The sequence below is a fragment of the Crocodylus porosus genome, unplaced genomic scaffold (assembly GCF_001723895.1).
Source record: "Crocodylus porosus isolate Cpor-Errol unplaced genomic scaffold, CroPor_comp1, whole genome shotgun sequence".
In the NCBI taxonomy this organism is placed as follows: domain Eukaryota; kingdom Metazoa; phylum Chordata; order Crocodylia; family Crocodylidae; genus Crocodylus; species Crocodylus porosus.
In genome coordinates, this window is record NW_017728886.1 from 188,698,568 (window position 1) to 188,715,828 (window position 17,261).

Consider the following 17,261-nt stretch of genomic DNA (forward strand, 5'->3'; position numbering starts at 1 on the left):
CCTACATTGAACACCTTCAAGAGTAAATTGGATGCTTATCTTGCTGGGATCCTATGACCCCAGCTGACTTCCTGCCCTTTGGGTAGGGGGCTGGACTCGATGATCTCCTGAGGTCCCTTCCAGCCCTAATGTCTATGAAATCTATGAAAACTGAGAAAAGACTGTGGCCCAAAAGACTGTGGCCCTTTGTTTGGAGAAAATGTTCCGAGTCATCTGATGGTGAATTCTAACCAATTAAAGTTACCAAGAGTTGAAAAAAAAGTTGTATTGACTTCAGAATTTGGCTGGACTGCTTTGGCTTATGTCTAAGTTAATTTTGATCAATATGTGGTTGCAGCTAGTTCTCAACAGATAGCAATGCTATGGTATGCTCTCTGTTTTTAAATCCTAGAACAATCTCTTATTCAATATGTCTCTTTTCCAGTGGATTATATTGCAGCAGTAATCAACTGGGTGTAAAGATGGGATAAATGGCCAGTTCTAAAACTATTACCAATATTATTGCAGGACTATATTCAATGCATCTTCTTCCCAGAGGCCAGTTACCTCTGCTTTTTTGGAATGTGTCTGTTCTACCTCCCAGCCAGGGAACAATAGTCCTATCGTCCTAGCTCATCCGTGGCAGCACAAAGCCTCTCTGTCAGCAAGGGCAGTTCCTGTAATATTTGTTTCATTTATATTTCATGAAAAAATGTTGTAATGGTCCCAGGGGTAGTCTTGGAAAGTACAAAATAGTCAGGCAGGCTGGCAGAAACTGTTGTTTACTCCACACAGGCACCACCAATAATCAGAAAAGTTTTGGTATTTGGCAAGAGGAGGAGAAAAGGCAAACAATTACAAACAATTACAAAAACTTAAATTTAAGCCTGTTTTGTTTTTTTTTGTAAAATGATTCGGGACTATTCTGTGGATGACACCTGCAGTTACACAAGGGAACAAAGGCTACAAGAAACTGTCACTCTTGGTCCTTTTTTTTTATCTTTGTCACTTGCTCCAATTCTACCCCTTAAGCTAGGAACAGACACTGCACTTGTCCCTGGGCAAGTTGTGCCTGTGTTTGTCTCAGAACAAACATGTTCTGAGATTGGCATGTACACATATGTTGTGCTTCTAATCAGAGTTTAATGAGTGGCTGAATGCACTGCTGGTTTTCTGCCATTGATTAAAGAATGCAGTCTCAGGAGAACTGTTCCCATGTACTTTGCCATATGATGGGATAAACTATTGCTACTTCTTATCCCATGAACCTTTTTAGGTTTTATTTTAGGACAGTGGACATGGACATCTAAATGATTGCACTTTGTCCCATGATAAAATGGTTTATCCTGGGATAAATGCAATGTTTATTTGTAGCCTCAGGAACTGGCCACCATTGCAGTTTCTGTGTATGGAAGGGATCTCTCCCTGTTAGTGAGGTTTATAGTGCAAGCCTTATTCCTCCTTCCCCCTTTCCTGGCCATAAAGTAGAGTGTATTCTGAATCCCTGTGAGGTGGATTTGTACTCTTCTGTGCTTTGAAACTCCTGGAGGCATTGTGGCTTCCAGAGTAAAATTTGCATTAATGCTCAGGGCATTGTAATTTTGGGTTCTGCTGACTTTTGTCCAAAGCCTCATATGAAGTTGAAATGTAGCTTATCAGTATGTCTGTCTCTGCAGGTTGCCATTGTGATGTGACTGGAACACTAAGTGGAGTTGGAGAGTGTCGACAGGTGAACAGAAATTAAGTTTGTGTACAGTTATATTGTTTTAACCTTCAGGAAGGTTGCAAAGATAGAGTTAAGTGTTACCTTTATATGGGCAAATGACTGGTGACATTCTAGACATATCTGATATAATTTTCCCTGAGAGTTTTTTAAGGCTCTGGAGTATGATGATTTAATTTGTCCGTTGAGTAGGATAGATGGCAGTAGAAATAACTTATTTGGTCAGATCAGGATTTTTGTTTCCTTTCCTTTAAGAATAAGAAATAATGAAAAGAATGTTGAAATAGTTTTGACCAAGTTTTTTTCCCCAGGAGGATGGTCAGTGTTATTGCAAGCCTAATGTTTGTGGTGATCCTTGTGATACTTGTGAAGCTGGCTATTATGCTGTGGAAAACAGGAATTATTTTGGATGTCAAGGTAAAAAGGAAAATGAATATTTCCATTAGCACAGAGTGAATAATAAATAATGTCTAACAGTATGCTTTCATGTCGTGTAAATGTCTTTAGGATTCTATAGGCTGTACTTTTAAAGCATGGTATTTATTTGCACACCAAATTACATTTATGTGTAGTTTTTTTCCACTGTTGCTTGTGATTGCTCATTGTAAATGCACAAGTAAAGATCCCAATTTGTGCACATATAGTGAATAGGCCTGTGCGAAGCGGCTAGTGTTTGCTTTGGCTTTGGCTTTGGCCAATTTGGGGGACAGTGATTCGATTTAGTGATTTGAATCACTGTCCCGAATTGATTCAGCCAAATCTGATTCAGAGATTTGGCTTCAGCTGAATCTCTGATTCACCCAGGCCATGCCCGTTCCCCGCCTGCTCTCCCAGGCCGGCAATGGCTGCCCCAGCTCCCAGCACTTTGAGAAAAAAAAAACCTCAACTCAGCAGGTGCTACCGGGCAAGGGGGTGATCCCAGCTGCCCCTCATCATCCCACACTGGATGGGGGGGGCTCTGCATGAGCCCCCCAGTCCCCCCTGCTCCCCCAGCCCCTCCCATGGCTGCCCCGCCTGCCACAGCTCCAGCCCTTTAAGGAAAAAAACCCTGAGAACCCCGCCCCCCCGATTCATTGTTCGTGCTGGTGGGGGGAGCAAGCCCCACGCCATGTGGGGGGGCTCTGCTCAAGACCCCTGAAGCCCCAAGCCACTGCAGGGTTTTCTTAGGTTTTTTTTTCTTAAAGGGCTGGAACTGGGGTGGGCAAGTCAGCCTTGGGGGGGCTGAGGGAGTGAGGGGGAAGGTCGGGGGGTCATGGCAGAGACCCCCATACAGTGTGGGGCAGTGGGGGGCAGCAGGGATTGCCCCACAACCTGGCAGCACCCGGTGAGTGGAACTTTTTTTTAAAACACCAGGAAATGGGGCAGGGCAAGGCTGGGGGAGCGGGCATGGGTTGGGGCCTGGCAGGGGTCCCTCTGTGGTCCCTACCTCCAGCTTCCCCTCCCTCACCTCCTACTTACCGGCTCCGAGTCTGGCTGCAGCTCCCTGCTGCAGCTACCAGGGACTGTCCGAATCACTGAAGCTCTCCAAATCTTTTCCGAAGATTCTGACCTTTTCATTCAATTCGGATTGGGAGATTTAGCCACTAAATCAGGCCCAATCTCCTCTAAATCGAATCACCACCTGAAGCTTTGCACAGTCCTAATAGTGAGCTAAGAGCTTTGCTTATGAATATTCCCTCACTTTCCCTGAGGACCTCTATACCAATGGTACTCAACCTAAAGTCTGTGGGCCGGATCCACCCCCTAAAGTAACTGCATCTTGCTTGCAGCATGGGGGATCAGCGACAAGCACCTCAGCTTGGTATTTCTCCTTCTTTGTCCTACGCCATGCTACTGATCCCCTCTACAGCCCTTTGTGCTCTTTCCCTAAGCACCTGGCTCACCAATGTAAAAAGGCTGAGCTTCATGGCCCTTTTCAGTCAAGCCCCTTTTGCCCTCTAAAAGAGGTGGCAACAGGGCCAATTTTCCACAGTGCACACTTCCTTTCTGACAAAATCTCTTCCCTCTCTTTTGGAGGAGCAATATGGTTGTAAACAAAGTTGAAAACCTTGCTGTATATCTCTATAACTTGGTTAGTTTATCCTTCAAAATACCTAACTAATCACAAGAAAGTCTTTTTTATAACTAGATATATTTGAAAATTATTTCTTCTTTCACTTTCCTTCTGGGACCTGAGGTCAGAGTTATTTGTTTTTCTTGCAAGAATTAATAATAGCATTGATACCTGCATGAATTGCATTCTGCTCTGTTTAGTTGTTTGTAACATCTGCAGGTGCTACAGAAAAAAACATAAAAATGCTGTATTCAGGTCCTGGCTAATAATAAACCAAATAATTTTCAGATATATTTTCTGTTTTAAAGCTTTTCTGTTAGGGCCTAATTCAAAATATACTGGGCTTTGTTAGGTTTTAAATAACATGAGGTTCTAAAACGTAGTTTTGAATCATGTCATTTCTAAAGATCCATAGGCTTACTGTGCAGAGGTAAAAGCTATACCTAAGATTTTCAAACCTAATTTCCAAACCAGGGATCTACATGAGAATAGTCTGAATTTCAAAGTTGCTAAGCACATGCAGCTCCTATTAATTTCAATGATATATCTGAATACTTAGCACTTCTGAAAAACAGGCCCACTCATATTTTAGAGGGAAAATATAGGTTTAGACAGGCACTTAGGGTGCCTATACATGTGCCCGAAGCTTGCAGTTATGCATGTATCAGGGCAGACTTGATTAAGCTAATTAGTGCACTCCAGCAACCTTGGTGTTGCATGTATTCAGCATCCTTGTGCTTCAAAATGGCAGCAGGGAGCTTTAACTAAAGCCCCTGCTTCTCCTTTGAAGCCCGGGATGCTGAATACATGAGAGGCTCTGGAAAGCAGCTCTAATTAAAGCACACCCCCTCTCCATCTCTGAACTCCTGTAAAGACACCCATAGCTGTGAAAATTTTGACCCAGTGTATTTATTCCTTAGTTTGACATCATACACATCATTTTTAGGGATGTCATTTGTTGTATGACAGAAATCCTTTTTCTGGTATCAGCTCCATATACAATATATTTTGTCCATTTGTTTTTTAAGAAATGTAAGCATGTACTACAATGCAAATCTGTAATCGTTGCCTGTGTATAATTTTTGCTCAACAAATCAACATTATAGTTTTAATCCATCAGACATGAACATTCTGAATGTTTCATAAGATGAAAAATAAGTTCCCACTCTTTGTATCACTCATCTCTTTTAACATCATTTTTTCAGGAGCTGCTCCCACTGAATAGAAAATCTGAATAAGTTACACTTTTAAAACTTTATTCATAGCTAAGTATGAGGCATGGCTTTCTTTATTACTTAATGTTTTGACCAGGAAAAGAAATTGCATGTATTAAAACAGCCTTATGAAATATTAGAAATAATAGAAATATGCACAAATGTGTTAACTTTGCTTTAAAGTCTCAGGGGAGAGTTCAGAGGGTTTAGGAAGAGAACAGTTAATGGCAGGCTAATTAGAGAACTGTATTTTCTGATAACATTTATTACTCTTTCTGATGAAAGCTTTGGCTTCTGATCTTTGCCTGACAGGCTGCCAATGTGATGTTGGAGGCTCTGTCAGTCCTATGTGCAGTGAGCCATCGGGTGCTTGCCAGTGCAGAAAGCATATAGTGGGGCTGGCCTGTCGAGAGTAAGTCTGTCTGTGATGATTAGTTTGTGTTAAAAAAAAAAAAAAAAAATAAAACTGTCCAGGGCATTCCATGCTCTCTCTTAGGACATGATCATGAAGTTGTTGGTAATATGAGCCAGTGAGTTACAGTATTAACTACATTACTGTTTTGTTGGTTGTTTTTTTTAGCCCACCAGTTTTGTTTCAACTTATGTACACATTTTAATAATCATGTAGTTAACAATTCCATCTTTTGTGGTAAGATATTGGGTGTTATTTCAAAAGAAAACAAAATGAGCGAAGGTTGCTTCTCTGTTATACCAGTTAAATTTAACTGAGAACAAATTTTAATTTATTAATAGAAACATTGTAAATCCTTCCTATGATTATAACCTGAATTATCAGGACTTAATTGTAAGCCCTTAACTTGGAGCTTCATTTTATCATACAAAGGTCAGATAGAAATTAGATAATGTCTTCAAATTGCTTTGGAAGGTGAAGATTTTTTCTATTCTACATAGCAACATGCCTCCTAGATATGGAGGTGATAGCTGGGTGACAAACTGCAAATAAACTGGTGCCATAAATTTATAATGCATTTTTTACTTACATGATGATGTTATTAAAACTAACATCAGAATGAATTTGTGTCTTTTTATGTACTAAGTAATTGAGTGACAAATACATTTGGCAAATAACCTGAAACACAGTTAGTTCCAAAATGAATATTTGAGACGCAATCAGAAATTGCAGTTATATTTTTATTAGTATGATGGCTGACAGCTAGGGCATTAATTTTCTTTGATAAGCACAAACCTAAACACTCAGGGAAACTAAATAGATCACATATGGGGGTTTTTTCTTCTTGAAAGGCCTGAAAAGAATTACTTTTTCCCTGATCTACACCATATGAAGTTTGAGATTGAAGACGGTACCACTCTTAATGGAAGAGGAATTCGGTTTGGCTATGATCCTCAGGAATTTCCCAACTTCAGCTGGAGAGGTTATGCAAGGATGTCTTCTATACAAGTATGTCACTGACTAAATGCTACTGAGTACAAAAGCAGCCTTTGGAGTTTGTTCTCTTGGTATTTCTGTACGAGTGTGATATTATTGGAAGAATTAAAAACAAATGATTCCCATACATCATCACAAAAACCTCCCAGGAACCTTGTAGTTTGCAGTGGGTGAGGAACAGGAAAACTATATATTTCAGCAAGATAGATGCAGCTGCAAAGCAGTAGTATGATCAATAGATTATTGGCAAAAGCAACAGCATCCAAGCAAAAGCGTGAGTGGGTGTATATGTTTCTGTCTTGTAATGTTTTACAAGATTGTTGGTCGACAGCAGAGAGAGAGAGTTAAGAAAATGCAGTGAAGAAAGAATATATCCTTTGACATTGTGTTTAGGGCAGAAGATAGAACATTCCAACTGAATTATGGAGCAAAGAAACTGTGAATTACAAAATAGTTTATTTGAGGAATAAGGGCTGGCTGGTCTGTCACTGTTCTTGAATGTGTTCCTTGGGTATCAAAGTGGTGCAAATCAGATTCGCCAGTTCCTGGAACTACTGATGGCTGGAAACCAACTGGGTACCCATAAACTAAGGGACAAGTACAGAATGACAAGTTTAGCCATTTCATTTCTGCTCTTAATTTTTCAATCTTTTCTTCTTTGTTCCTTTTGCCATCTTAGGGGGTCTTTTGGTTTACTTTCCTTTACATATTCACAAAGAAAACTTTTTTTGAAGATGTGATTTCTTCGCTTCCACTCTGAATTTTCATCTGTGTGTTTTCACAAGCTTTTCCTCACCCATCTTGTGTTTCACATGCTTAACATTTTATGAAGAAGGTAGTGGAATGAAGGAATGGTAGTGTGTTCATAACTTGACTTACACACGTAAAGCTATACTTACAGGTAAGTATTTGCAGGATCTGCACTCCAGAGAGTTGGATAGCTGAACTATTCCATCTCTTTATTTCAAGAGCCATTCTAAATTTTGACAAGTTTTCCATGTCTTACAGGACATTGAAACATTCATCTTGAAATTTCTTCAAGGATGACAGTCACAGTGCTTCCCTCAATGTAACAGTTTTTTTTCTTGAAGAAGACAATATAAAAGATTGCATGTTGTTCAGATGAAATAACTAGTCAGTGCGTGACCTCAGTGGGAACTATGGATGCCGTTAATATAATTACTTAAATTTTGAGCCAAGGACATAAAATTAGGCACTCAAATTTTAAAGTGGTGATTTGAGTGACTTGGCTAAGCCTGTAGCAAAGCTTGAGGAACTACCAATCGTCTCCCTTCAAAAAATAATTGTAAAAGGTTCCTGCATTTGTCCATACTTTTTGTTGAACTCTTCTCTCTGCTCTAGTACCCTTCTACTATATGCTGTACTTCAAATATACATGGCAAGTGTATAACTTTCCCATCTCTAGCTAGAATTCCACTCTCTTACTTTCCTTTTTTTAATAAAAGAAAGGGGCGCTATAAAAATACTTGTCCCCTCCAGTGATGACAGATTTTAAAAACATGCACCAAATACACCATAAAAAGCCTCTTCTGTTGGCATTTGCTTTGAACTAACTCTCAGAGAGCCAAAAAGGTGACATCTTCAAAGGGATAAGCTCCCCTGGACTTTGTTCTGAGAGGCAGGGAATGAGAAGGGAGTGTGTCCTTGAGAGAATTAATGTTTTAGAGAGGGTGTGTGGAGGGAGAGGGAATAGGCATGTGACATAGTGAGCAAGAGTGGGTTACGAGGGATTGGTTATGAAGAGAGGAGTGGTAGAGTGGAACAAGAGAAGGCAAATCCTTGAGGTTGTGCCAATTTTTCTCTTTTGGTACCCCACCAAAGATCCCTGAATGCTTACCATCAGGAAGTGTTCCCCCACCCCTTGTTGCCAGTGTTCTGCAAGCACTACATAATGCGTTGTGTAGATTGTATCTTCTGAGGACCTCGCTGCCCAGTGATTTCAGAGAAGTCAGTTCAATTGAAGGACAAAGATTTAATGAGAGCCAGCATGACTGTCATAGGCTAGGAGATCTGCTGGAGATCGGAAGAAAATTCAGTGACGTTCTGAGATTTCCATATGCTTTTAGAATTTGTTTGGGATACAGGAACTGGAGAAGCTGCATTATTATCCTGGAATTCACATGTGTGGGCAGCTCTTGTGATAGCAGACCTGCTGTAGGACATTGGCTAAACAGTTAAATGCTTTATGACCTCCCTCTTGTAATAGCCATATGTATCTGGACTCAGCTTTTCTGGCCATTTGTAGATGTGCTCACCCTTTTCTAAACCATGTTACCTGATTTGCATCACACAGTTCAAATTAAGTGTTAATAGAAGATCAATGGGGTTTGCCCCCTTCTTCACAGAGCAGTAGCCTGTGTGCTAGGGCAGGGCTGGGTACTTAGTTAGGATACTGATATTTAGTCACCATGAGGTGTTGTTGGCACATTTGACTTTGTAAACATTAGGGCTGTGCAAAGCTTTGGTCACTGATTCAATTCAGCAGAGATTTGGCCTGATTCAGCATCTGAATCTCTGAATCCAAATTGAATCGGGAGACCCTTTAATCTCTCCAAATCAAATCGGAACGCTCCAAATCAATTCAGAGATTCAATGATTTGGACACGGACACAGCTTTAAATATTTTTTCTACATATCTCAAGGTACCAGGCGGCTCGTGAATGCTGAGATGGTGGGGTGGATTGAGCGTTCCACAGGAGTGTGGGGGAATCCCCAGCGTGCTTGGCAATGGACCTGGAAGTGGATCAGAGGCACTTCCGGTCCAGTTCTGCATCTGCCATGGAGCATGAGGGGGACCCCCCCAACCCCCAGCTTGGTGACTGGTGTCTCCTGGATCTGGGGGGCACCTGGGGTCCCCCTGCAGCTGATCACTGAGCTGGGGAGGTGTGGGGGAGTCCCCTGTGCACTCAGTGGCAGACCCAGAAGTGGACCATAAGTACTTCCAGTCCACTTCTGGGTCTGCCACTGAGCGTGCAGAGGGCTCTCCCGCACTCCTGTGGGCCACTCCATCCACCCTACCATCGCAGCATTCACGAGCTGCGCCTGGTACCTTGAGGTATGTAGAAAAAACATTTAAAGCTGTGTCTATAGTCGAATCGCTGATTCTCCACATCAGCATCTTCAGATTCGGATTCAGCCAGATCAAATCAGGACAGTGATCCAAATCAGCTAATCGAATTACTGTCCCTGATTCGGGCCAAATCTGACTTGAATATGGCCTGTTTCACACACTCCTAGTAAACATGTTACTTTGTCCATGGTAGCCTCTGTTGTATTGCAAAAACCCAACTGAGTTTTCCTTGAGGGGACTGATATTTGCAATGTTTATCTGCATTCCTAGGGAATGCTTATCTGAGTTCCTAAAGACTGTTTATTCCTAAAAACAATGCCGTATATACTTGTTAATTAATACTATTTAAATTGCTTAATTCGGACTGTCCTAGGCTACATTAACTTTAATCCTCATTCAATGAGGATTAGTTCATTTGGACTGGAGCCAATTTTAATTCAGACTACAGATGTCCACATGTATATAGTGACAGCTGTAGTCCAGATTAAACCTAGAAAAACATAACATCTGTAAACATCCTCCATGTCTAGCTGGTGAAGAATTATTCAGTATCAGTGTTTTCCCTGAGATTGTTTTGTTCTGTAAGTCCATGTTAACTTTTCTTTCCTGTTATGAGGTTTATCTTTGCCAAATAGTTTCTGTATTTTTTCTCTCTTTGGGTGCTAGTGGTAAATAATGTACTTTCCTTTCCTCCCTTTTCCCCCTCCTTTTATTTTTCCCAGCCAGAGGTGGTTGTACCTGTCACTGTGACTTCCCCTAAGCTCTTCCATCTAGTACTCCGTTATGTCAGCCGGGGTTCAAAAAACTCTAAAGGGAGGATCTCAGTTGCTGAGGGAAAACATTTTGACACTAATTGTACTTGTAAGTGAATTAATTTTCTTGTTAGGCTTGCCTGTCTTCCTCCCTCCTACACCAGCATTGCTGTTTCTCTCTGTATTTATCTGCATGTGTGTGCATTTGTGAGTGTTTATTTCATGTAGGAATTTAGTGGAATGCTTGCATGGCTTCTAACTGTTCGTCTATTCAGCTTTTTATGGCTGTTTCTGTTTATTAACTTCCATTTTACAGAAGGAAGTGAGAATGATTTTGAATGTGGAAAAATCAAACCTCTACTTATTTCGCATTATCCTAAGATACATTAACCCTGGAACTGAAATGGCATCTGGGTGCATAACTGCTTATCAATCTCGGCCTGAAACAGGTAGGTTCAACTTAGCAGCACAACAGAACAGAGGAATATAAAGCCCAGGGAATGTTCAGCCAAGTTAATAATAATGTCGTTTTAAATGTATGTATTTAATAACAACAAGTGCTGTGTGTGTTTTCTAGCATAATTCACTGTAACTAATGCTGCCCAAGTTTGCATGATTCCCATTGATTTCACTAGCAGTAAATGTTTGTTTTTATATATTTGTTTTACCAATTTTTTTCAGTACTGAGGAAGGTAGCTTAGAATGGCATTTTTTTGTGATGCTTTCAATGAATTTTAACAGGATTTATTCTTAGTTACTTTGATTCTGAAAATGATTTTTTTACTCAGAAATGGCATCTGTCTTGAATCAGTGAATAAATAGTATTTGTTTAATGACAGACTTGATCCACAAAGATTGGGTCCAATTACAGACCCCTAACACAGTTAGCATTTTGGTTCAATATATTATGGAGTTAAAGGACTCCAGATCCTATGTGTTTTTGGTGAGGGGCACAAGGATAGATCTAATTTGGAGGATTGGCTTAGATCAGGGGCAGGCAATTATTTTGGGCGGGGGGCCGCTTACTCAGTTTTGGCAAGCTGTCAAGGGCTACACGGGTAGCCCTGCCACTTGACAGGTGCCGCACCCCCTGGTCACCATCTTGGGACCAATCTCCCAGTGTCCTGGAACCAAAGTCTCAGGGCCAGCACCAGTGGAGCCCAGAGTGGGGTACAGCCTGGCAGGGGTCTGTGAAGTGAGGCTGGACTGCACCAGCAGGGAGAGGGGGGAGCTAGCCCGGCTCTATGGAGCCCCTGCCAGCCGGGACCCCTGTACTCCTGTCACCCTACTCTGGGCCCCGCCAGCGCTGGCCCAGGGACACTGGTTTGGGCCCTGTGAACCTGCTCACTCCGAGTGCCCCCCATCCCCGCGGTACAGGTTGGGGGGACCATGCAGCCCTGACCCCCTGCTCCCGAGCAGGGAAGGAGCTGGTGCTGGGTGTGGGAAAAAGCAGCCTCTCTCCCACCCTGAGGCCAGCACTCTCTGCTGCAGCTTCTCATAGTCCATGTGGGGCTGTCCTGAGCAGGCACAGGCACAGGCACCCCCATGCAGGCTACAAGCAGCTGCAGTGTGGGGCGCCAGGCATGGGGCAGGCAAGGGGGCACTTTTCCCACGCTCAGCATCAGCTTGTAGCCAGCCCCTGCTGCCAGCCTGGGCCCCATGCCAGCTCCAGGCTTGCCCGTCAGGGCTGTGCAGTGGCAGCAGCTGTGGTCCCCCCACTTGCTGCGCTGGGTGGTGTTTGTTACCACTGCCTCTGGGCTGCCCAATGTGCAAGCTCTGGGTGGGTAGCAGCAGCAAACACCGCCCAGCATGGCAAGGGGGAGGGTCGCAGCTGGTGCCATTGAGGCACATCCCTGATGGGAAAGCCCAGAGCCGGCACGAGGCCCAGGCTGGCAGCAGGAGCAGGCTACAAGTTGGTGCTGAGTGCAGCAAAAGTGGCCCCTCTCCCACCCTGGGGCCAGTGCCCCGCGCTGCAGCCACTCACAGCCCACATGGGGCTTCCTGTGCCTGCTCAGGACAGCCGTGTGTGGGCTGCTAGTGGCTGCAGTGGGCAGTACCAGCCACGGGGCCGGGGGGTGCTGCTTTTCCCTGGGCTCCGTCCCTGACCGGAGTCCTGCCCCCCTGTTCCCTTGCCACTTACCTGAGGTTCCTGTGCAGGTGCAACCACATGGTCCCAGGCCAGAAGCCCCTACTGGGGCTCCCGACTGGGGAGGTGTGGCCGTTTGGGCCCTGCTGTTGCAGGAGCCTGCTGGGCTTCCCATGGGTCTTCCTGCCCCTGGTTCCTGTCATTTTTGACAGGAACCAAAGACAGATAAATATTAATTTTCTAAATTTTTGGGGTGGCCCCACAGGCTGGATAGAATGGCCTCATGGACTGGATGCAGCCTGCAGGCCATATTTTGCCCACCCCAGCTTAGATTGAACTCTGATTTATGCTTATGTCTATCATTTGCATTATTTTACAGTAGTTACTATAGTGTAGGCATCAGTCCTTTTTATAACTTGGAGCAGACATATGGGCTGCCTCTGTATACATGCTAGGGAGTGGAGTGTGGGGGGGAGCATGTTAATTAGAGCAGTTCCTGAACATCTGCTTTAATTAAAATGGCTCACCATCATGTGTATTAAGCGTCTGCACATTTCAAAATGGCTACGGGATGTTTTATCTGAAGCTCATTTGACAAAGTTTACATAAAGTGTCCCTGTGGACATTTTGAAATGCATGGGGCATAATGGTGAGGCAACGCTGGAGTGTTCTAATTATATGTGAACAAGCACATCTATAGGCATCCTATGGAGACTCTTGTGATATTAGGTAACATAGACTGTGTTAAACAGCTGGAGAGAGAGAACCATAGAGAAGTCCTGTCTCCGTCTAATGGTTTCACTAAAGAAAATCCTTTATAGTTTTTACAGTGAAGGAAAACTACAGTTATGTTTTTGCTGTACATTAACTGCCAGCAGAAGTACTTTTAACTGAGTGTTAGATACTAAAAGATTTAGATGCTTGTCAGAATCTCCTGACTTTGCAAACTTTGCTGGAAAGCTCATGAGAACCAGCTGTCTCAAGATGTCTATTACCTGCTGCTTTGGATCAGCTGAACAAACCACAAGAATGGTCTTTTGCTGTGTTTATGAAGCCCCTGCAGAGACAGATACAGTGAAAAACAATGAAAATGTTTCAAAGCTTTCCAAAACTGGCAAGTGGTCAGAGGAAGAAAGAGATGTTTCTGATTTTTCTGGAACATATTTTCTGAGCCTCATGAGAATGAGTAGGACAATAGTCACATTGATCCATAGCTTAATATGTATTGTAGAATATATTCCAAACGTGTATTGAAAGAGCAGTACTAGTCAGTTGCTGTCAAGTCTAATTTTTGTGAATGAAAGCATTAGTTCTGAGAACTGGGATGGGAAAATGGAGTCATTTGACATAACCCAGTATTTTTATTAATTCATTTTTTGTGACAGGGGCAACACAGAGCAAAGAGATTGTTTTCCCACCCAGCACGGAGCCAGCTTTTGTCACTGTCCCAGGAAACAGCTTTGCGGAAACATTCTCACTTATTCCGGGAATGTGGATTGTCAATATCATGGCAGAGGAAGTCCTGCTGGTAAGCAAATGAATGAGGAAAATAAAGGACTTGTAGTTTCTGAGAATTGGGAAGAGAATGATAGAATTGTCCAGAGTTAGTTGCCAAGTATAGTCTTATAAAGGATGTGAAATTCAGCAGTAGGGGAGAGCAGGAAAATGTTATTTTGAAAAAGAAAAATACAATGTTATAGTTTGGCATTTTACCCCTCTCTCTCATCTGAATTTCACCTGCTTAATTTTGTGTTTCACACTTTATAACTATGCCTAGAGATAAAACTAATACTAATTATACAACTCAATATGCTATGGCTGGATTTTTTAAAATCCACAAATACTAATAAAAAATCAATAATCTTGAGATTTTAGCCAAATCTGAGTGACTTATCCAAAGTTGGCCTCAAGTCCAGTTTGAAACTCTTTCCACAAATAACACTGCCTATACATGTGCTCTGGAGTGGAGGGTGGGGGCTGGGGGGCTTGTGGCTTTTTAATTAGAGCAGCTCACAGGATCCGTTCTAATTAAAATGCCCATTGTGTCTTGTGTATTCAGAGTCCTGTGTTTCAAAATGGCAGTGGGTACTTTTAACTGAAGCTCATTCAACAAACTTCAGTTAAAGCGCCTCTGCCACAAAGCTGATTTTGATTTTCCATCAATTCATTGTAAAAATGGAGATACTTACTTACTTTTTGTAATCTTTTGCGTGGTCTGAGCATTCTTTGTTCCTAGGATTACATGGTACTATTACCTAGTGATTACTATGAAGCATCCATCTTGCAGTTACAAGTTACAGAGCCTTGCACTTATTCAAGACGTGCTACAAGAGATAAGTTAATATATACACTTTTATAATAAGCCAATTATTTTAGGTAATTCTAATGTTACTGTTTTAATTTTATAGTTGGTAATCATCGTCATTCCTGTGTTTTTATTTTTGTTTTTTTTTAAGCTGCTTACTTTATCAGCATTTGCCACTGGACAGATTTTCCTGTGTCCTCAGTTCAGAGGCAGCATATTTTATGCATGGGGGAGAATACAGAAAAATAGGCGTTCAACAGCCAACTCCTGAACATCCAGTGATGTCGCATATCTACGGAAGAGAGGTCAGATTCTTGTAGACCTACTAATGGATGTTGATTTTAGTCACATCTGTATTGCTAATTAGAAACCTCTTGGGAGAGATTCTGCTGGAAATTCAGAATAGCTCCTTTGGCTTCTGTGAAGTTACTTGGGATTCACAAAATCAGGACTTAGAATACAGTTCAGTGTACTGACTGTTCTTACACGAGTCCTGCAACAAATATGAAACTATGATTTGAGTCAATATTTTAACCTAATGAAGGTAAAAAGTTTCCTGAGAATTTATTCTCTGAAATCCCTAAGTTTTAGATAGGTACTGTCAGATCATTTCCAAAATAATTACAAAGTTTTTCAGAAATCATGGCTTAAAAAGGAAATTTTTTAATTCATAATTTTTCTTAAATGCATGTGTACACAGTTTACTAACATGGGCATTTAAAAAAAAAAACAAAAAAGCTGAACAGTTATGCCATCATCAACCCCGTAAAACAGTCATGTTTTATCCTATATTGTTTTATTACAGCAATACCATTATGGGAAAAAATAACTTATTTGATCTAATAACTTGTATGGGAATTACACAAAAGACAATGACCAGCTTTGTCTCCTGTTAATGTTCTGTTCTGCAGTTTGTTCTTGAAAATGTGTACTAAAATAGTAACATCCTATATCATAGGCCCCAGTTGCTCATATACTTACGTTTGTAAGTATTCCTGTTGAACTGTGACTAATCAGATAAATAGAAGTGGATGCTTAAGTTTTCACAGGATCAGGGGGTTAGAGAACAAGTCTGTTTAGCATTAGGATTATAACTTCAGTTATACAGCATCTTACAACAAAAAGAAAAACACTACAGCTGTATTACATTTTTCACACAGCTTTCCCAAAGCATTATAATAAAAAGATTTTTTTCAAACAATTTGCATGAGAGAACTCGAAAGATGACCGCAAGTTTGGTGGTAGGCAAAGTAATCTTTTATGTACACTTTTAACTCCACAAAGCCAAGTAAAGCTTGTGTAAAGTGTTCTATAAACCTAATGATTGTTTTCAGTGAGATTCAGATTTTTTTGTTCAACCTCTAATAGATCGATTTACAGCTGACACTGAACATTCCCCAAGTTGGTCGCTACGCAGTAGTGCTTGAATATGCCAATGAAGATGATCAGTTATACACTGCTAATGTGGTGATAAACAGCCCTGAGCCTGTTATGGAAGCCAGAGTGAACATTTATAGTTGTAAATACAGGTAGGGATTTCAGAAATAATCATAGAATGATTAAATTATCAGTGGGAATAGTGTGATATACTTTTTAATAACAGATATCTTTCTGATGTATATGAATGTACATTGATGTATAATTTGCTTTTTTTCCCCTAGAAGTTTTAAATCTTCTGTATTACTTGTTCATACATTGAATCATACATTTTTTTTTCATTCTTTCTCTTTAATCTAGCTTCTCAAGCTACACTCTGTACCCTGGTATCTATGCACTCACTATTTGCTATAGCAAACTGGGAGATGGATATTCACACAAAATTTTGCAACTTAGAATGCTATTGTAAGTCTCTATTAAGTACAGCATCCTAGATTTTGAACAAGTACTCACACAAAATGATCTGTGTGTAGAGGAGTCCACCATGTGGCAGGATAGTTGCACTGTCTCAGTTGAACTTATCAGGAACAATTAGTACAGCCAACAGGCTCTAGGCCAGAGGTTCCCAAACTTTTTCTTACTGCATACTCTCTTCCAGATTTGCCAGCTGCCTGTGTACCCCTGCCAGCATATGTTTATATTTTAACACCTTAAATGCCAATTATTATTATAATAAAAATTCAATCATTACACACTTTCTGCCACGTACACCCCGGTGAGGTTTTGTGTATCCCCAGGGATACACGTACCACAGTTTGGGAATTCCTGCTCTAGACTAACAGATTATAAGGGAATGCAGTTTACTTTGGTTGTCATGCGAGAGAGTTCTCTTGGTGCTAGGTGCTTGGACTGGCTATACCTATTTAACTCAAAGCACATCTAGGTGACACTAGTAAAAATATTAGCAGCCAGTTGACTGTAGGATCCCTCCCAATTCTTACAGCAATGGAGCTTCACCACTGAGTGCCTAAAGATGGACGATTTTCCTGAAATTTTCATTGTAGATGAAATGTTAGGTTACCAGATTCGTATGTATTTATTTATAACAATATAAATATGTATGTGTAACTTCTGAAAGAGTGTGTGTGCTGTGCAACAGGTAAGCTATTCCTGAACTGGAGTATATGGCATATGACATGTAGACTTCATAGATTTCATAGACATTAAGGGTTGGAAGGGACCTCGGAAGATCATCGAGTCCAGCCCCTCGCCC

At 41.4% G+C, this 17,261-nt stretch overlaps 1 protein-coding gene across 1 annotated transcript in view; it reads left to right on the plus strand.

Annotated features, from left to right (window-relative positions):
* Nucleotides 1-17,261, plus strand: part of LAMA3 (laminin subunit alpha 3) — a 205,890-nt gene that overhangs the window by 87,769 nt on the left and 100,860 nt on the right. Inside the window, exons 21-29 of the mRNA XM_019541321.1 lie at nucleotides 1,656-1,708; nucleotides 2,014-2,119; nucleotides 5,282-5,381; nucleotides 6,233-6,389; nucleotides 10,537-10,669; nucleotides 13,692-13,834; nucleotides 14,543-14,643; nucleotides 14,763-14,916; nucleotides 15,980-16,140. Coding sequence (XP_019396866.1) covers nucleotides 1,656-1,708; nucleotides 2,014-2,119; nucleotides 5,282-5,381; nucleotides 6,233-6,389; nucleotides 10,537-10,669; nucleotides 13,692-13,834; nucleotides 14,543-14,643; nucleotides 14,763-14,916; nucleotides 15,980-16,140 — 1,108 coding nt within the window. The remainder of the gene's footprint in view (nucleotides 1-1,655; nucleotides 1,709-2,013; nucleotides 2,120-5,281; nucleotides 5,382-6,232; nucleotides 6,390-10,536; nucleotides 10,670-13,691; nucleotides 13,835-14,542; nucleotides 14,644-14,762; nucleotides 14,917-15,979; nucleotides 16,141-17,261) is intronic.